At 46.1% G+C, this 21,732-nt stretch overlaps 2 protein-coding genes across 3 annotated transcripts in view; one reads left to right on the forward strand and one right to left on the reverse strand.

Moving 5' to 3' along the window:
* The window catches only part of frmd3 (FERM domain containing 3), a 62,585-nt gene extending 47,450 nt beyond the window's left edge, over nt 1-15,135 (reverse strand). For both annotated transcript variants that reach the window (XM_041900291.2, XM_041900290.2), the window contains exon 1: nt 14,916-15,135. In XM_041900291.2, the coding sequence (XP_041756225.1) occupies nt 14,916-15,020 (105 nt within the window). In that variant the 5' untranslated portion in view covers nt 15,021-15,135. The remainder of the gene's footprint in view (nt 1-14,915) is intronic.
* Nucleotides 15,136-15,854: 719 nt separating this feature from the next.
* On the forward strand, nt 15,855-19,152 carry LOC121584042 (probable gluconokinase). Its single transcript, XM_041899874.2, has 5 exons — nt 15,855-15,980; nt 16,254-16,284; nt 16,964-17,050; nt 17,450-17,493; nt 18,665-19,152. Exons 1-5 carry the CDS (start codon nt 15,943-15,945, stop codon nt 19,014-19,016), a joined length of 552 nt encoding a protein of 183 aa, XP_041755808.1. The 5' UTR covers nt 15,855-15,942; the 3' UTR covers nt 19,017-19,152.
* Nucleotides 19,153-21,732: the final 2,580 nt, after the last annotated feature.

Here is a 21,732-nt window from a genome sequence, read left to right on the forward strand (position 1 = left end):
TTGGGAGATATTCTAGTCCCAGGTCCTGTTAGGAGATATTCTAGTCCCAGGTCCTGTTGGGAGATATTCTAGTCCCAGGTCCTGTTGGGAGATATTCTAGTTCCCTGGTCCTGTTGGGAGATATTCTAGTCCCTGGTCCTGTTGGGAGATATTCTAGTTCCCAGGTCCTGTTGGGAGATATTCTAGTCCCAGGTCCTGTTGGGAGATATTCTAGTCCCAGGTCCTGTTGTCAGTACATTCTAAATGGAGACCCCTGATGGATGCTCTTCCCTAGTGGTTCTTCACTATATCTAACAGGGTCCTTCACTTCACCCCTTCCCCTGATCCTGCTGATGGAGGGGAATCTGCACTCAGCTGAGCAGCCTGATTGAATCCAGCTGGTAATCGGCCATTTGCCCTTGCTGTTATCAGTTTTTGATTTACTAAACAACGCTGTCTGCGGCCCTGACCCACAGAGCAGAGTCAGGTGCTGAAGCTATCAGTCCCACTTGCTGTCACCCAGGCAACGCTAAGACTGTCAGTCAAACAGCGTGAAGTGGTCACTTACATAACCATGTATGTATATGTCTCCAGTCACTACAGCCCATCCACTGTGACAGTCCATCTCTTTGCTGTTTGTCTCTCCAGTCCTTACAGTCCCTCCACTGTGATGGTCCATCTTGTTGATGTTTGTCTCTCTGGTCTATGTAGGTTGGCTACTGTCTCCCTAGCCTCTGCCGAGTCCCCAACAACCAGATGTTCCAGTTTTCAGGGGAAATGGAAAGAGAGCCTGTGTTGTGACTTCCGCTTTTGGAAGTTAACAAGGCGACACTGCATCTTAACTCATTCTCCACATGTACTGGATTGGTTGAACAGTGCAGAAAGAGTTTATTTTCTTCTCGTCAAGACCAGTACGTAGGGGATCTAATTTCAGGCGTTTATTTTACACCTGCTACATTAGGTTACTTTCTCCCTGATCAGAGCAACACTGAGACTGAAGCACCATGAAACATGGCACATACAGTATCTGACATACCCTTTCTGAGAGAAGAAAAGAGACGGGGGGGGAGAAGGAGAGAGGAGGAGAGACAGAGAGAGACAGAGAGAGAGAGAGAGAGAGAGAAAGAGAGAGAGAGAGAGAGAAAGAGAGAGAGAGGCGAGAGAGAGAGATAGAGAGAGAGAGAGAGAGAGAGAGAGAGAGAGAGAGAGACAGAGAGAGACAGAGAGAGAGAGAGAGAGAGAGAGAGAGAGCGAGCGAGCCAGAGAGAGAGAGAGAGAGAGAGAGAGAGAGAGAGAGAGACGAGAGCAGAGAGTCCATTTCATGTCCAACAAGAGGTGGATGCATATTTCAAAGGGCTCAACATTAAATATTAACCTGGTCAGCCTGTCTCTACATGATCTGTCTTAATGAAGCTAAAGTGCTCTCCCCACTTTAGACACAGCCTTACGCAGCGAGACAGAGTCTGAGCAAAGTGCACTGCAGACTGTATATCCCTGTGTTACAGTAGGTCTTTGAGTATGTATGTATCGTTGTGTTACAGTAGGTCTTTGAGTATGTATGTGTTTATCGGTGTGTTACAGTAGGTCTTTGAGTATGTATGTGTGTATCGGTGTGTTACAGTAGGTCTTTGAGTATGTATGTGTGTATCGGTGTGTTACAGTAGGTCTTTGAGTATGTACAGTGAGGGAAAAAAGTATTTTATCCCCTGCTGATTTTGTATGTTTGCCCACTGACAAAGACATGATCAGTCTATAATTTTAATGGTAGGTTTATTTGAACAGTGAAAGACATAATAACAACAAAAAAATCCAGAAGAACGCATGTCAAAAATGTTATAAATTGATTTGCATTTTAATGAGGGAAATAAGTATTTGACCCCTCTGCAAAACATGACTTAGTACTTGGTGGCAAAACCCTTGTTGGCAATCACAGAGGTCAGACGTTTCTTGTAGTTGGCCACCGGGTTTGCACACATCTCAGGAGGGATTTTGTCCCACTCCTCTTTGCAGATCTTTAAGTCATTAAGGTTTCGAGGCTGACGTTTGGCAACTCGAACCTTCAGCTCCCTCCACAGATTTTCTATGGGATTAAGGTCTGGAGACTAGCTTAATGTGCTTCTTCTTGAGCCACTCCTTTGTTGCCTTGGCCGTGTGTTTTGGGTCATTGTCATGCTGGAATACCCATCCACGACCCATTTTCAATGCCCTGGCTGAGGGAAGGAGGTTCTCACCCAAGATTTGACGGTACATGGCCCCATCCATCGTCCCTTTGATGCAGTGAAGTTGTCCTGTCCCCTTAGCAGAAAAACACCCCCAAAGCATAATGTTTCCACCTCCATGTTTGACGGTGGGGATGGTGTTCTTGGGGTCATAGGCAGCATTCCTCCTCCTCCAAACACGGCGAGTTGAGTTGATGCCAAAGAGCTCCATTTTGGTCTCATCTGACCACAACACTTTCACCCAGTTCTCCTCTGAATCATTCAGATGTTCATTGGCAAACTTCAGACGGGCATGTATATGTGCTTTCTTGAGCAGGGGGACCTTGCGGGCGCTGCAGGATTTTCAGTCCTTCACGGCGTAGTGTGTTACCAATTTTTTTCTTGGTGACTATGGTCCCAGCTGCCTTGAGATCATTGACAAGATCCTTCCGTGTAGTTCTGGGCTGATTCCTCACCGTTCTCATGATCATTGCAACTCCACGAGGTGAGATCTTGCATGGAGCCCCAGGCCGAGGGAGATTGACAGTTCTTTTGTGTTTCTTCCATTTGCCAATAATCGCACCAACTGTTGTCACCTTCTCACCAAGCTGCTTGGCGATGGTCTTGTAGCCCATTCCAGCCTTGTGTAGGTCTACAATCTTGTCCCTGACATCCTTGGAGAGCTCTTTGGTCTTGGCCATGGTGGAGAGTTTGGAATCTGATTGATTGATTGCTTCTGTGGACAGGTGTCTTTTATACAGGTAAGAAACTGAGATTAGGAGCACTCCCTTTAAGAGTGTGCTCCTAATCTCAGCTCGTTACCTGTATAAAAGACACCTGGGAGCCAGAAATCTTTCTGATTGAGAGGGGGTCAAATACTTATTTCCCTCATTAAAATGCAAATCAATTTATAACATTTTTGACATGCGTTTTTCTGGATTTTTTTGTTGTTATTCTGTCTCTCACTGTTCAAATAAACCTACCATTTAAATTATAGACTGATCATTTCTTTGTCGGTGGGCAAACGTACAAAATCAGCAGGGGATCAAAGACTATGTTTAAGCATCTCTTTACTCTTTTGTTATATTTTGCTCCTCAAGCAAGAAGGGAGGCCGATGACATCACAAAGTCACCATAAGACCTACTCCTTGAAGTTTGCAGTTGTTTCTAAAAAAACACTATTTAGCTCCTCCCCCCCAAAAAAATGTTTAACCTTTAGTGTGTGTACTTCACTGTATTTATACTTGGGATTTCGCTTTACAACAGAAAAAGTTCCAAAATCACTGGAGGACGTCTGTGCCCCAGTTAGAGGGGCTGGTTGGTAATTAATATGCATGCCAGCTCAATTATAACTGGTCCTTATCTCAGCTAACCAAATTTTATTTCACTACAAGCCATCCCTAATTGGCTGCATAAAAGCACTGAGACAAGAAACCTGTTAATGCCTCAGATACAGACACATGAGACAATCCTATCTGCACACACAGCAGAGGGGGAGGAGAGGGGAGGAGAGAGAGATAGGGGGCGAGAGAGAAAGAGAGTGTGGATTTTAGGATGAGCGGTAAAGAACGTATCCTGAAAACGGACATGGTGACTGAGCTGAAGGGTATAATCATGAGGGACAGTGTGTGTATGTGTGTGTGTGTGCTTTTTTTTGTTTACCAACCTAACCCTACACCCCATGGCATCCCTTGGCATCCATGAATACACGCCACTGAAGGCCACTGAATAGATAGATCCATAACTGACCTTCAGTGGCGTTTCATAACTTTTCTTCAATTCGCAAGAGGCTGAACGGAGAAACTCACCGGAGAAAGCATCCGAGCAAACGAAACAGCGCCCCTCTGTCTCAGTATGTGTAGCTCATCTATCTGATGCTGTCTGGTCAGAAAGAGTATGACATTGTTGCCGCCCGTAGCATTGAATGCAAGGGAAGCCAGTGAGCATTTTGCCTCCCTTGATAAAAAATAAAATAAAGCCAAACAGCGTTGAGCTAGACTGAGTGAGCTCAGCTGTGAATGGTCCTGGTGCACCAAAAAAAAGTGTCAAGGGAAGCCAGTTTGGATTTGGCTTCAGACCAATCACATCACAAGCCAAACGTCATTATTGACAGAAATTAATTTGTCACGCCTGCTCCAACTCCCCCTCCCTGGCACTCGAGGGCGCCAGGCTGCCCATCATTACACACACCTGTCACCATCATTACACACACCTGTCACCATCGTTTCACACACCTGTCACCATCGTTACACACACCTGTCACCATCGTTACACACACCTGTCACCATCGTTACACACACCTGGACTTCATCACTGTCTAATTCCCTCCCCTATATCTGTCTGTTCCTCAGTTTGATCCCCTTGTCTGCATTAATGTCGTTATGTTTCCCCTGTCCAGACGCTGTCCTTGTTTTGTTTCATGTCTGCATATATTAAATGTTCACTCCCTGTACTTGCTTCTCGTCTCCCAGCGTCTGTCCTCACAGAATGCAGACACCATTATCAGAAGCATCAGGGAGTTTTTTGTTGTGTTGGTTGGTGACGTCGGGTCCGGGTGCCGCGGCCGAGGGAACGGGGATGCCTCAGCTGGCTCGTCATGCTTCCATGTCTTCGCTGGCTCGAGAGGTTTCTTGCCTCGGTTGGCTCAGCAGGCTCCCACCCCAAGCCGGCTCATCAGACTCCCACGCCTCAGACTGCTTGTCAGATTTCCACGCCTCAGCCGGCTCGTCAGGCTTCCACGCCTCATTCCGCTCGTCAGGCTTCCACGCCTCGGCCGGCCCGTCAGGCTTCCATGCTTTCGCTGGCTCGAGAGGTTTCTTGCCTCGGTTGGCTCGGCAGGCTCCCACCCCAAGCCTCAGCCGGCTCGTCAGACTCCCACGCTTCATCCGGCTCGTCAGGCTCTTCCGCCTCAGCCGGCTCGTCAGATTTCCACGCCTCAGACTGCTCGTCAGATTTCCACGCCTCAGCCGGCTCGTCAGGCTTCCACGCCTCAGCCAGCTCTTCAGGCTTCCACGCCTGATTCGGCTCGTCAGGCTCCCACGCCTCAGCCGGCTCGTAATAAATGTTCACTCCCTGTACTTGCTTACATTTTACATTTTAGTCATTTAGCAGACGCTCTTATCCAGAGCGACTTACAGTTTGTGAGTGCATACATTATATATTTTATATTTTTTCATACTGGCCCCCCCCCCGTGGGAATCGAACCCACAACCCTGGCGTTGCAAACGCCATGCTCTACCAACATCCCCTGCCGGCCATTCCCTCCCCAATTGTGCGCCGCCCCATGGGTCTCCCGGTCGCGGCCAGCTACGACAGAGCCTGGATTCGAACCAGGATCTCTAGTGGCACAGCTAGCACTGCAATGCAGTGCCTTAGACCACTGCGCCAGCGTCTGTCCTCACAGAATTGTTGCATCTCATTGTCTTGTTGTCCTCCGGTGGCTAACTAGCTAGCTAAAATAGGCCCTGTCCTAAATTAGCCATGGATGGAGATACGGATTTGGAATTGTGGTTTTACTTAATTCTCCGTACTGGCCAATGATTATAACGGCGATTCTGATCCAACCATAAATTCATACATTGTGCCCCTGGTCTGAAAGGATGGACATTCAACATGTAGTTAGATGTAGTATGCTAATGTTAACTAGCTGGCCTGGCGTATCGTTGCCCATGAAAGGAAGTTAGGCTAGCGAGCAGGTATTTTAGCCAGGTAGCCTAGGACAGCAAAAACTAAAAGCGTGTACTGTATGACAGAGTCATGGACTGTTAAGGCAACATGAAAGGAGGATGGCATTGGCGCTTCTCTACAAGTAGGGTGAGTCAACATGTTTTTTCTACTTGCACGCACGCATACACACTGTGGTTCTAAATCAATAGTTCTGAAAATTTCGGAAACATTACCTTGATTGACCATGCTGTAGGTCATGTAACTGTTTGTTACATGCAATATGCTTTGTGGACTCCACCGGACAGATGTTGCTCTCCGGCTTTGTGACGAAACAAAGGTGTGGTTGAATTTATTCTGCCAGTGTGTCTTCTTATTGTCTCGGCCTTAGGCTTATATGTCACGGTGTCAAGGCATATGAACTAACAGGTTATAGAGCAAACAACACAATTATCACAACACATAGTGATTTTACACATGCACCGCTACTGTTTGTCACGACCGTCTATGAAGTAGGACCAAAGCGCAGCGTTGGTAGCGAACATATTGACTTTAATGCAATACACGAGAATACAAAACAAAACACGATCATGAAGTCCTCAGTGACAACGACTGAACATAGAACAAAAACCCACAACCCCAAGGTGAACAATGACAGTTTAAATATGGCTCCCAATCAGAGATAACGAGCCGACAGCTGACACTCGTTACCACTGATTGGGAGTCACTGGACCAAACAATGAAACCACCAATAACAACCCAACTAATCCCCAAACACAACAAAAATGAACACACCCTGGCTCAATAATACAAAGTCCCGGAGCCAGAGCGTGACAGTACCCCCCCCTAAAGGCGCGGACTGCGACCGCGCCTCAAAGAACCCAAATAGGGGAGGGCTGGGTGGGTGTTGCTCCTCGGAGGCGGCTCCGGCTCTGGCTCCGGGCTTGACCACCATCCTCCATCCATCCCCCGTAATGGCCCGGTCCGATCCAACCCAGCTGGCTGGATCCGGACTGATGACGCGCACCCCTAGCTTGGCGCGTGAGGCAGGGACGGACCGGACCTGGCTGACGATACGCATCCTCGGCTTGGTGCGTGTAGCCGGAACGGACCTCCTCAGGCTGACGACTCGCCTCCCTGGCTTGGTGCGCGTAGCAGGAATAGGCTGAACCAGGTTGACGACTCGCCCCCTTGGTTTGGTGCGAGTAGCCGGAACGAGCTGACCCAGGTTGACGACTCGCACCCTTAGCCTGGTGCGAGTGGCAGGAACAGTCCGGGTTGGGCCGGCGACGCACACCGTAGTTTTGATGCGTGGAGCAGGAACCGGCCGGGCTGGGCTGGCGACGCACCCTTTGGCTTGGTGCGTAGAGCAGGGACAGGCCGGGCTGGGCTGGCGACGCGCACCATTGGCTTGGTGCGGGGAGCAGGGACGGGCCGGACAGGGCTGACGAAACGCACCACAGACTTGGTGCGGGGAGCAGGAACAGGTCGAGCTGGCCTAGCGACGCACACCGTTGGCTTGGTGTGGGGAGCAGGCACGGGCCGGACAGGGCCGACGAAACGCACCACAGACTTGGTGCAGGGAGCAGGAACAGACCGAGTCGGGCTGGCGGCGCGCACCACAGGCTCCATGCGAGGCACAGGAACAGACAGGACCGCACTGAGGACACACACCCCTGGCCCTACACGGGGATCAGGAACGGGCCGGACCGGACTGGTAACACACCCCAGTACCCCTTCGCCGTGCCTCCACACCTTCCTTCCCCTTCGTGACCAGTGGCCCCCTTAACCTGGCGGCCTTTTCTGCCAACCTACTGCACTCCTCTACCCCGTACTCCTGCTGCCCCGACGTCGTGAGCCCCCCCCTAAAAATTTTCTGGGGGTCTCTCCTCTCCGTGGACCAGGCCTCTATAGTCCTCTCCCAACCTTCGCTCTTCTGTCTCCACCACTCGTCATCCAACTCCTGGAAACGCTGCTTGGTCTCGTTGTGGTGGGTTTTTCTGTCACGACCGTCTATGAAGTAGGACCAAAGCGCAGCGTTGGTAGCGAACATATTGACTTTAATGCAATACACGAGAATACAAAACAAAACACGATCATGAAGTCCTCAGTGACAACGACTGAACATAGAACAAAAACCCACAACCCCAAGGTGAACAATGACAGTTTAAATATGGCTCCCAATCAGAGATAACGAGCCGACAGCTGACACTCGTTACCACTGATTGGGAGTCACTGGACCAAACAATGAAACCACCAATAACAACCCAACTAATCCCCAAACACAACAAAAATGAACACACCCTGGCTCAATAATACAAAGTCCCGGAGCCAGAGCGTGACACTGTTGCCCTTGATGTAGCGAGAGGACTGGTCAATGATCTGATTCGGGTGGAAATGGCTTGTGTAAACGGTCAGGAAAGAAAGAGCCAATGATTTACCCTATTCTCAACCAGTTGGAAAGTTATCAAGGAGGGCGGTCACGTGTGTTAGCAAAGCAGAGGTCCCGAGTTTGCAGCCAGGTACGAGCCGAATTGAGTTGAAGTGGTACTCGCTAAGCAATCAGCGTGACGTCCATAACACACGCACACACAGCTACACATACACGCTCACACACTCGCTTCCTCTCCTCCCACCTGCCACGGTCCCAGACAGTTCTGTAGCCACTCGGATCCGGTGTGTGTGTGTGTGTGTGTGTGTGTGTTGGTTGCCATCTCTTTAATCATTTATCTAACATCTAGCACTTCAGACTCCAAACATGTGTGTATATACACTGAGTATACCAACCATTAGGAACAGCTTCCTAATATTGAGCCCCCCCCCCATGTCCTCAGCCAATCAGCATTCAGGGCTCGAACAACCCAGTTTATAATACTGTATATACAGCCTTGTGGTCCAATGGGAAGGATAGAGGCTCAGTGGCCACATACAAGGTCCGACCCAGGTTTAACAAATTGATTTGAAGTTACATCTGTTGACCTTCAGTTTGATTATTTGTGTTTATATACAATATAATGCATTATATCATGTATTTCATAACATTGCTGTGGTGGTTATATTGAGCCAAAAACAAAAACATGGAATCAGAGAATTATTCAGAATTTAGTAACAATACAGCTTTAAGACTAAGGTGGGGTTTTTCACACACACACACACACACACACACACACACACACACACACACACACACACGCACACACGTTTCCTGCCACCGATGCCTTGTCGGTGAATGGGTGTCCATTACGAATGAGACAGAGGCTAATTGGGCTGAAAGCCCCATAAGTGTTCCAGGGAACATCTCAGAACATGTGTGTGTATGTGTGTCAGCGGCAGCCTGCCCATTAGGGCGTTAGGGCAGCGCCCCACTTGTGATTTTTTTATATATATTATATAATTCATAGATATATGTTTTAAATGCTCATAAAAGTGTGGGAAGTGTGTACATTTTCCTGTTTCAAAAACATATTGTTCAAAACAAGCTGTTCAGTTAATTACTATTCTGCCTCTCAGTGACTCTGCTAGCAGCAGCATCAGCGCTGCACATAGGCCGTTCGAATAGTAGTTGGATTATTTTGCCAGCTATTTGCTATGAGGGGGAACTGCTCCAATGAAATCGCAGGATTCCATAGCATATAAATTATAACAGCACAAAGTAAATGGACCGTCCTGGGATGCTCAAATGTGGACTCAGTCAGAACTTCTGGGTCTGCTCTAGACTCCATCCCAATGAGTCTCTTGCGCCAGACGGCTTACGGTACTTCTGCACGTAAGACTAGATCTGCTCTATCAGGTACAGATTGCACTTAAGCAAAAACCAAATTGTGATAACCGCCAAGGGAGCCTGGGACCTGATGAACCGGAACAAGATTCGAAGGTCAGAGGGATACACTAGCTAGAACCTTCTCATCGCTGATCTGATACGACAAAGAAGCATGGCTGTGGCTGACCAATTGTTTTATTTTCCCCCGGTGTTCATCATGTTCTACTGTAGGTGACAGGACGACATGTTGTATAGTCCCATGTAGCTCAGTTGGTAGAGCATGGCGCTTGCAACGCCAGGGTTGTGGGTTGGATTCCCACGGGGGGCCAGTATGAAAATGTATGCACTCACTAACTTTAAGTCGCTTTGGATAAGAGCATCTGCTAAATGACGTAATGTTGTGTTGACTCAAACAGCATAAAACCTGGTGTATCACAAAGCATGATAAAATTAGATAGCCAGCTACAGTTATTTTGAGAAATAGTTTGGTCGATTTTCTTGTCAAATTAACCCTTTGATAAGCAGCTAGCTCCCACGCCAATTTCAAGTCTATCTAAACTAATATCTGACTAACTCGAAAATACAGTTATTTCAGAATGAACGTTAACTGGTTAGCGCATCATACTTTGTGACATTATGTTAGCTATCCCTAGTTAGATCCAATATTTTCACTTATTGCATTTGCATGCTTGTTGCGTTCACCCTGGTGCACTTGTTTGTTTGTGAGCTGGCTGCTTGTCCTAATCTGTTCAAAACAGTGGCAGCATGTGCAGCAGTGGTCATTCAGTTTTTGACATGCAAAAGTGAAATAAACTCAGCAAAAAAAGAAACGTCCTCTCACTGTAAACTGCGTTTATTTTCAGCAAACTTAACATGGGTAAATATTTGTATGAACATAAAAACATTCAACAACTGAGACATAAACTGAACAAGTTCCACAGACATGTGACTAACAGAAATTAAATAGTGTGTCCCTGAACAAAGGGGGGGTCAAAATCAAAAGTAACAGTCAGTATCTGGTGTGGCCTCCAGCTGCATTAAGTACTGCAGTGCATCTCCTCCTCATGGACAGATTTGCCAGTTCTTGCTGTGAGATGTTACCCCACTCTTCCACCAAGGCACCTGCAAGTTCTCGGACATTTCTGGGGGGAATGGCCCTAGTCCTAACCCTCCGATCCAACAGGTCCCAGACGTGCTCAATAGGATTGAGATTCGGGCTCTTCGCTGGCCATGGCAGAACACTGACATTCCTGTCTTGCAGAAAATCACGCACAGAACGAGCAGTATGGCTGGTGGCATTGTCATGCTGGAGGGTCATGTCAGGATGAGCCTGCAGGAAGGGTACCACATGAGGGAGGAGGATGTCTTCCCTGTAACGCACAGCATTGAGATTGCCTGCAATGACAACAAGCTCAGTCCGATGATGCTGTGACACACTGCCCCATGACGGACCTTCCACCTCCAAATCGATCCCGCTCCAGAGTACAGGCCACGTTGTAACGCTCATTCCTTCGACGATAAACGCGAATCCGACCATCACCCCTGGTGACACAAAACCGCGACTCGTCAGTGAAGAGCACTTTTTGCCAGTCCTGTCTGGTCCAGTGACGGTGGGTTTGTGCCCATAGGCGACGTTGTTGCCGGTGATGTCTGGTGAGGACCTGCCTTACAACAGGTCTACAAGCCCTCAGTCCAGCCTATCTCAGCCTATTGCGGACAGTTTGAGCACTGATGGAGGGATTGTACGTTCCTGGTGTAACTCGGGCAGTTGTTGTTGCCATCCTGTACCTGTCCCGCAGGTGTGATGTTCGGATGTCACGATCCTGTGCAGGTGTTGTTACACGTGGTCTGGCACTGCGAGGACAATCAGCTGACCATCCTGTTATTTGCTGAGTTTAGGTGTATTTATGCTGTTGTTCAAATGCACAGATCGCTTTATATATATTCTCAGAGAAACTACCGGTAGTTTGAAAACTTGGCATCATATTTCTGTCATGCTGCTTCGTTGACAAATCCAACCAACATTGCCCCCCCAACCACCTGGATACCCCTCTGAGTCTTCATTCATAATCCAACCACCCGGCTACCTTTCTGAGTCTTCATTCATAATCCAACCACCTGGATATCTCTCTGAGTCTTCATTCATTATCCAACCACCTGGATACTTCTCTGAGTCTTAATTCATTATCCAACCACCTGGATACTTCTCTGAGTCTTCATTCATCATCCAACCACCTGGATACTTCTCTGAGCCTTCATTCATTATCCAACCACCTGGATACTTCTCTGAGCCTTCATTCATTATCCAACCACCTGGATACTTCTCTGAGCCTTCATTCATTATCCAACCACCTGGATACTTCTCTGAGTCTTCATTCATCATCCAACCACCTGGATACTTCTCTGAGCCTTCATTCATTATCCAACCACCTGGATACTTCTCTGAGTCTCCATTCATTATCCAACCACCTGGATACTTCTCTGAGTCTTCATTCATTATCCAACCACCTGGATACTTCTCTGAGCCTTCATTCATAATCCAACCACCTGGATACTTCTCTGAGTCGCCTCCCCATTACTCTCCTCCTCTCTTCATCCTCCCCTCTTTCTCTCTTTCTCTCTTTCTCTCCTCTCTCAGTTCCCTCCTCCTCTTCCTCTATGACGTCTATTTCTCTCCATTCTCACCATTACTTGGTGAAGTCTGGAGGATTGATCTCTTTTTCTTTAGTCATCTTCGGAAAGACATGAAAGGTGCGCCGTGGACGACAAGAATAGAAAACCCTGCTATTTTTAAACACGCTAAAGAATGCCTACTAACTGAAACACCAGTGCTGCCTCAAACACAAACACACACACACCTCCCTCCCTCTTTCACTCTCCTTTCCTCACAGACCTTTGAAATATGATGATTGCTCCTATCTGTATTCAGATTCTTAAATAGAATTGTATCAGTAATGTATCGATAAGGTGACGGAAATAGACGGAAATACACTCATCCGGAGGAGGCTATAAAAGGCTCTCTGATATCACAATACTATGAAGACACACACACAGTGCCTGGCATCAGTGACACCTGACTAACGGTTACACCTGACTAATGTTGGCCTCATGAAGGACAATGATCATCCTTAATTATACATGGGCTGTCTGAGAAGACACAGAGAGAGAGAGAGAGAGAGAGAGAGAGAGAGAGAGAGAGAGAGAGAGAGAGAGAGAGAGAGAGAGAGAGAGAGAGAGAGAGAGAGAGAGAGAGAGAGAGAGAGAGAGAGAGAGAGAGAGAGAGAGAATCAAAATGCTGGCCATTTCCATTTTGAAGGGCTCCCGCAATTCCATGTATCTTTGACTAAACATTCACTTTTCATAAAAACTGCTTAGTTTTTGGTGCATGCCAAAAAAATCCCCAGCCATAACAGTGGAACAAAAAACTACTTTCATACGCATGATGACTGTGGACTTTTGGACATCTCTTCAAAGGGCTAGGATGGAACTGCCACTTGACAGTAGACAGAGGGTGAAAGAGGAGAAGGTGAAGGAGAGGTGGATTGTGGGGGAGGGAGGGTGGAGGTCAGAGGATATTGATTGTTTGGGCTTGTCTCCCTTACATTTAGACTGAACACGAGAGCAGTGAGTTACAGTAGACACATTTACCCCCAGGCTGAACATCACACACTCAACACAGCCAATCTAACCTACACCAGCACTGGAATACACACTCAACACAGCCAATCTAACCTACACCAGCACTGGAAAACACACTTAACACAGCCAATCTAACCTACACCAGCACTGGAAAACACACTCAACACAGCCAATCTAACCCACACCAGCACTGGAAAACACACTCAACACAGCCAATCTAACCTACACCAGCACTGGAATACACACTCAACACAGCCAATCTAACCCACACCAGCACTGGAAAACACACTCAGCATAAACAATTTCTCAATTTAGCGTCTTGTGAGAGCTGTCAGTCAAGGGTGGGACTACACAGCAACCAATAAGAATTATGCTTAAACTGTATTAGTAAGCTATTGGCTCAAATTAAGCAATGCATTACATTTCTCTCTCTCACATTGTAACTTCCAACAATAAGTACTGTTGTGAATGCAGCTCTAGTACGGTTTTGAACGTCACTCCAAATGTGACATCTGTCCGAGGCACACAACTCCACAGCAATGCTCCAGAAACCCACCACCACTCACACCATGACATTTCAGTCTGTGGCTTCTGATGACCTACATATGAAGAAAGAACAGAGAAGAAGCCTTCTAACATTAAAAAGAATGTTGTTCGAAGCAGAACGAACTCGGCGGAAGTTCATGAAATATGCAGAAGAATTCACCCTGGAACAGAAACCCATTAAGACACAACGACTGAAAAATGCATTCAGCTACAACACAGACATTTCCTCCTGACCGTGCACTCACTGACACGGGCACGCACGCACACACACGCACACACACGTACACACACACATACACGCATGCACACACACACACACACACACACACCCTCTCTCTCTCTCTCTCTCTCTCTCTCACACACACACACACACACACTTTCTCTCTCACAATATTTCTCTCTTTCACACACACACAGACACTCTCACAGCACTTAAGAGTGGTTGTAAATCATTGATTGGGTAGATGTACATGAACACAGAGACTCTTTAGTTTGACATGGTCAGCGTTATGGTTGTGAGTCTGGTCAAACATCAACAGTTTAATGACAGATAACTATAAACCTGGCTCTGATGACGTCCCCTCCTTTTAACCCCACCCCCTATGGGAAACAGTATTCACTGTCTTTGGCGCTTTTTAATGGATAAATTCACAGCGTTGATTATGCAATCAATATGAGAAATTCACTACTTGGTGGTGGTTGTTATTATTGTCACGCAACAATAGTAATAATAATAGGTCTACGCCGATATATATTTATTATGTAGATATGTCACCAATTTTCTGATCAATTTTAGTGTAAAGAGTGTCATGTTAGTGTACGTTAGTGTGTTGCTACAGTAGGTATAAGCTAAATAAGACTAGACTACTAATGTTGGAGGGGGGAGATTAATCCCTGTGAGGAAAAATAACGGCTAACCAGTGTTTTGTCACCTATACTAAAAATATGCGACTTGAAACCACAAACAAACAGATGTTCTAATGTAGCCAGTGAATTAATAAGAATAGCCTATGATCCTACCCCGAGAATGGGCTCATGGCAGTCAGCATCCGACGCAATTATGTCACCGGTCGTAACAATCACAATAAAGATCATTGCATGCGGGCTGCGCGAGCATGGTCGCCCTTTACCTGGATGCTGCACGAGATCTCCGAGTCATCCAGTAACCGAATCGTGACCTGAATCTCTTGATCCAGAGAGCGGATGCTTGGACTACGAAACCGAAGCATTTTCATTCTTCTGCCCTTATTTTCCTGCTCCACATATCAAACAAACGCTTTTGCTGGCAGTGACGCGTTCAGCGTAGGACTGGATGCAAGAGACTGGCGAGGTGGGAGAGGCTGCATCTGTCGCCTGCAAGAAGGTTCTGCCTTCTCTCTCTGTCTCTCTCTCTCTCTCTCTCTCTCGCTCTCTCTCTCTCTCTGATGACTGTCTCAGCAACAAGATGCACGCTCCCCTGTCAATGCGCCCTTTCGCGATATGCCACTTTTGGCTACAGTTTTGTCCAATAACTGATCAAACAAGTGCACCACGAGATCACTCACAGGAGGTGTAACAGGCCTAATATATTTATGATAATAATTTCTAAAGATTAGGCCTATAGTTGGCACATAACAATTGGCATGGTGTTAGAATCATTCCCGGCTGCGATGAACATGCCTGATGCCTCAGATGACCCATGGCATGGTCACCACACCACTGCTTACAATATATAGGCTATAGGTCTCTGGGATGAGCCAATAACCACATGCTTCAACAATGGTTATATCAAACAGAATACTCTAATGTAGCTAAGGTTGGACCATCCATCGTCCATCCATACGGACTTGATCCTGTCCCAAGACATTACGACTAATGAATATTGTTTCATGTCCATCTATATTGGACATGGATTTCAAACGATTTAATCTCTTTATTCATTCACATAAAAATTGAAAACTCATTTAATTTACTTGTGCCATATGATGCGCCGCGTCCAATTTGGTTTTGAAACGTGTACTGTCGCTTTAAACTGAAAGGGGCAGGCGGCAGGCAAGACATGTATTGCGTCATTACGCTCAATACCAAAACAACCTGCAGAGCTGTTTTCCTGTGCAGGATCTACATCGGAGCGTCTGGGCTTCGCCTGGGTATCAGGCCATACTGACACCCAGCGAAATGATATATGTTATAATGGGAGTGTCTGGCTGCGGAAAGTAGGTGTCCCTATTTTAGTTTACCGTTTGGAGAGCACACATTAGACTACTAGTGATCGCATTCACATCCGCTCAACAGTGAGTCGCAGTCTGGAATATCCTAGACAGGCCTATGTATGGATGTACCACTTCCCTGCGGAACCGCGAATCATAGCAGTGAAATCAGTCTGTTTGTGTATTGTGTATTATCGGTTTATGAGAATCGTAATATTGCCCTGGATAGCCTTACTGTAGCTACTGTCTGAGCCTTAATGTTTTGTCTCTCCCACACAGGACAACACTAGGGGCCTTCCTGTCACACAAGGTAGACATTGAACGGTGCTCTCAAACTTTGACCTGAGATTCAACACACTACGCTCACCTGTGTCACTCCTGACCAGGGTTCAAATACTATTTAGGCAACTGTATTTCAATTGCTATTAAATACATTTGGAAATAATAATTTAAACAAAGATTGTTTGAAAATACAAGTAGTTGAATATTGGAATGTATTTGGAAGTATTTGCATGTATTTACCACTACTTATATTTGAAGTAGTTGTTTTGGGCTGTGTATTTGAAAATACAAATATACACACTTTTTTTCTCCAAATATCTAAATACTTTAGTTATTGAAAACATAGGCCTACTTCGTATTGTATGCAAACATTTGCCTTTTTGCCCAATTTTTAGGGTAGGGTATTTAGGTGTAGTTGAAATATATTTGTAAAAAAGTATTTGAGTATTTGGTTTGTGAGTATTTTAATGTTTGTATTTTTGTGTATTTGGTTTTACAATAAGTAAAAAAGTATTTGAGTATTTGGTTTCACAAATAGGCATTCAGATACTTAAAATATAAGTAGGTGTAGTTGATTTGGCCAGTGTATTTGAAAATACTAGCTAAAATGCACAGAAAATAAGTATTTGAAATACAAATACTTAAATAATCATGTATTTGAACCAAGGTCTGGTTTGGCACTCACTCACCTGTGTCTCTGTTCTCAGCTCGGGTGGCCGCTGCACGAGGGAGATGACTTTCACCCGCGGGAAAACGTTGAGAAAATGGCTCGCGGGGAGCCTCTGACAGACCAGGTGGCCAAAGCACTCACGTCACTTCTCTTAGGCTATCATCATGCCTCTGATTATTCAACGCAGTGTTTGAATGTCTCAACCTTCTCTTAGTGTCAAAGGGAGCGCTTTAATCAAGTTCCATCATTTAAGATGTACAAAGTAAATATGATGTGTATGAGTGAGTTCACTGAGGCTTACCTCTCTTTTGTAGCCAAGTTGGCGGATACTCAGAACCAATGCCCCTGTAGAGAGAGAGAGGGACAGAGACAGTCAGTGACGGGGAAATGGGAGACCACTAGAGATGGAGCTGGCTTGTTATGTTGGCTGGAAATCACAACACAGGACTCTGATTCTGTTTCAGTATTTTGATCTGAATCCGATCCTGTGACTGATCTGTGTCTGATTATTCTAATTCATCAGGACAGACTGCCTTGGCTGCTGAAATTGCATGATGTCATTCAAAGGTAATTATAGGCTACGTACACATCATTATACATGTATAACCACCTATTATACATGCAAATACACACAGAGGAACAGTTAGTCACAATCTCTTTTTTTATGGAACAGACTCAAATATATCGCAAAGGCTGATATGATGGAGCTGGATGGAAAGAATGTAGAGCACAGAGGGAGAGAGGGAGAGAGAGAGAGGGGGGAGGGGGAGAGGAAGAGAGAAAGGGAGAGAGAAAGAGAGGGAGAGAGGGAGGGAGGGAGGGAGGGAGGGAGAAAGAGAGAGAGAGGGAGAGTGGGAGGGAGAGAGAAAGAGAGAGGGAGGGAGAGAGAGGAAGAAAGAAAGGGAGAAAGAGAGAGGGAGGGAGAAAGAGAAAGAGAGAGAGAGAGCGAGGGAGGGAGAAAGAGAGAGGGAGAGAGAGGGAGGGAGGGAGGGAGAGAGAAAGAGAGATGGAGAAAGAGAGAGGGAGGGAGAGAGAAAGAGAGAGGGAGGGAGAGAGAGAGAGAGAGAGAGAGGGAGAAAGAGAGAGAGAGAGCGAGGGAGGGAGAAAGAGAGAGAGAGAGAGAGGGAGGGAGAAAGAGAGAGAGAGGAGGAGAGAGAGAGAGAGAGAGAGAGAGAGAGAAAAAAAGTGACAGCTCTCACTTAAAATCTGTGTGACGACTTCAAAGAGATCTGCTCCCCTTCTGGACTCGGATTCTCCTAGTAATCTGCCTTCTCCCTTTCCCAGTTAGTCACACACTCCTTCCTGATCCCGCTAGTTGTTTTCAACATGAATGTTGTCCATTTTAACCCATCTGATGAAAACTCTTCCCAGTCACATGGAATCACTGTGTTTTAAACATGTTTTAAGTGTTCTTAAATGTTTGTATAACATTGTTGTCAGATGTACAGTGTGTATCATGTTACAGCGTTTTGCACAGCAAATTCCACCCTTACAAAAGAATATTGCAGTTTTGAAACTGCTGTAAAAGTGCAGTAACTGCAGTCGACATTGGTATTTTGGACGCAGTTATTGCAGAATAACTGCAGTGTAAAAAAAACATTATTTTTGACCCAGTATTTGCAACATACTTCAGTTCTACTGCACACTGACTGCATATTTATTTTAGTAAAAGGCACTTTAATGTCTGTCGTCATCTCATAATGTTGGAAGTTGTCTGCTGTGACTCTGTCTTCAATAGGGAGAGGTCTTCAGGGGGCGATGCCATCGTGGTGTGTTCAGCTCTGAGGCGACTCTACAGGCAGGTTCTGCTGTTTGGCTCCGAGGCCCTGACCTCCAGCTCGGACCCAGCAGGCCTGCACATGTGCTGCCTGCCCGGCGTCTGGTTCCTCTTCCTGTATGGGACATATGATCTGATCCATGCGAGGATGGTGGCCCGGAGGGGACATTTTATGCAGCCTGGTCTCCTGCGCTCTCAGTTTGATGTTCTGGAGCCACCGACGGAGGAGGAGAACGCGTTGCTGCTTGACATTCGGAGGAGCACTGATGACATCTGCAGGGAGATCCAGGAGCATCTCCGCCAACTTTCATAATCAGAGATTATGTCTGGACTGTGAAATCAATGATAACACACTGGACTGCACTGTGTGTGCTACAAAACAATTACATATCAGACTTTTTTATTATTTAATTTTGCAAAGCACAATAAATCTGTTTCTAATTATATGACACGTTAGATGCAGAATCTCTGTTGAATGTGTTTTTTTAATCCAATAATAGTCTTGGGTCTAGGAAGCCTAGTTGAGTTGAGGGAAATGTCTGAAAACATTGCATTATTATTACAATACAGTATGACTTACTTGACTTAAGCCTATAGCTCCTTAAAGGAGAATAGGCCGTTGACGAATGTCTTCCATCTCACTTGGTTTGGGGCAAGTTTTTCCAGGTCACACCAGTTGAGGACGCTCTCAGTAATTTCTGCCTGGACGTCTTTTCCATTTTTAAATGGTGACACAGACCTACATACTATTTTGTAACAATGCCTGTCTGCCAAATGTCATGGATGGTGGGTTAGCCCCATTATAAACCTAAATTACAAACCTAGAGCCCATAGCATCAAAGAGGGGCGAGGGGCCTCATGGGAAGACCCCACAGCATCATAGAGCTGTTTCAGGGGAATGATTCACCTCCCACCCCCAACAAGGGTATTTCAGGAGCCTCTAATCCTTGTAAGCTCCCCACCATCACTCTCATATCACACATACACGCACACACACACACAGTCTTGTACAGCTAACCTTGTGGGGACACACAATTCAGTCCCATTCAAAATCCTATTTTCCCTAACATTAACCACAACCCCTAACCCTAATTCTAACCCTAACACTAATTCTAACCTGAACCTGAAACCTCCTAGAAATAGCATTTTACCTTCTGGGGACCAACAAAATGTCCCCAGTTGGTCAAATTTTTGTTAGTTTACTATTCTTGTGGGGACTTGTGGTCCCCACAAGTATAGTGAAACACGTCCACACACACACCAGCGTTTCTACATTTACATTTAGTATCTATACTTTTTCGGTATACAAACCTCAAAACATCATAAGACCATGCGAGAATCTCAATTGCATTTCCTTGATTCCTCGCATCCTCTCTCCTTGCCTCCTTCTGAAAAACAATTGGATGAGAATTTCTCACCATGTATGATCAATTCCAAATGAAAAGTTGTAATGCACATTACTGCAACTCAAGATCAGAGATATAGTGGCATCTGGTGGACATTTAGATGTGCTACAAGGCAGTGGTGTAGAACAGGGTTTCCCAAAGTCGGTCCTGGGGCCCCTCCTAGGTGCACGTTTTGGTTTTTGCCCTAGCACTACACAGCGGATTCAAATAATCAAAGCTTGATGATGAGTCGGTTATTTGAATCAGCTGTGTAGTGCCAAGGCATAAAACAAAACGTGCACCCAGGGGCGGCCCCAGGACCAACTTTGGGGAACCCTGGTGGAGAAGACTGAGTACTACATGCATCACTGGGGTGTATTCACGAAGAACCAAAAAATAAGCAAATCGCTGATGATTCATGTTTTCTTTTAAATCCACAACTTGAATCCCTCCACAGCCTCATACAGTGAGGGAAAAAAGTATTTGATTCCCTGCTGATTTTGTACGTTTGCCCACTGACAAAGAAATTATCAGTCTATCATTTGAATGGTAGGTTTATTTGAACAGTGAGAGACAGAATAACAACAACAAAATCTAGAAAAACGCATGTCAAAAATGTTATAAATTGATTTGCATTTTAATGAGGGAAATAAGTATTTGATCCCCTCTCAATCAGAAAGATTTCTGGCTCCCAGGTGTCTTTTATACAGGTAACGAGCTGAGATTAGGAGCACACTCTTAAAGGGAGTGCTCCTAATCTCAGCTTGTTACCTGTATAAAAGACACCTGTCCACAGAAGCAATCAATCAATCAGATTCCAAACTCTCCACCATGGCCAAGACAAAAGAGCTCGCCAAGGATGTCAGGGACAAGATTGTAGACCTACACGGCTGGAATGGGCTACAAGACCATCGCCAAGCAGCTTGGTGAGAAGGTGACAACAGTTGGTGCGATTATTGGCAAATGGAAGAAACACAAAAGAACTGTCAATCTCCCTCGGCCTGGGGCTCCATGCAAGATCTCACCTCGTGGAGTTGCAATGATCATGAGAACGGTGAGGAATCAGCCCAGAACTATACGGGAGGATCTTGTCAATGATCTCAAGGCAGCTGGGACCATAGTCACCAAGAAAACAATTGGTAACACACTACGCCGTGAAGGACTGAAATCCTGCAGCGCCCGCAAGGTCCCCCTGCTCAAGAAAGCACATATACAGGGCAGTTTGAAGTTTGCCAATGAACATCTGAATGATTCAGAGGAGACCTGGGTGAAAGTGTTGTGGTCAGATGAGACCAAAATGGAGCTCTTTGGCATCAACTCAACTCGCCGTGTTTGGAGGAGGAGGAATGCTGCCTATGACCCCAAGAACACCATCCCCACCGTCAAACATGGAGGTGGAAACATTATGCTTTGGGGGTGTTTTTCTGCTAAGGGGACAGGACAACTTCACCGCATCAAAGGGACGATGGACGGGGCCATGTACCGTCAAATCTTGGGTGAGAACCTCCTTCCCTCAGCCAGGGCATTGAAAATGGGTCGTGGATGGGTATTCCAGCATGACAATGACCCAAAATACATGGCCAAGGCAACAAAGGAGTAGCTCAAGAAGAAGCACATTAAGGTCCTGGAGTGGCCTAGCCAGTC

This window comes from Coregonus clupeaformis, chromosome 16, assembly GCF_020615455.1.
Source record: "Coregonus clupeaformis isolate EN_2021a chromosome 16, ASM2061545v1, whole genome shotgun sequence".
NCBI lineage: Eukaryota > Metazoa > Chordata > Actinopteri > Salmoniformes > Salmonidae > Coregonus > Coregonus clupeaformis.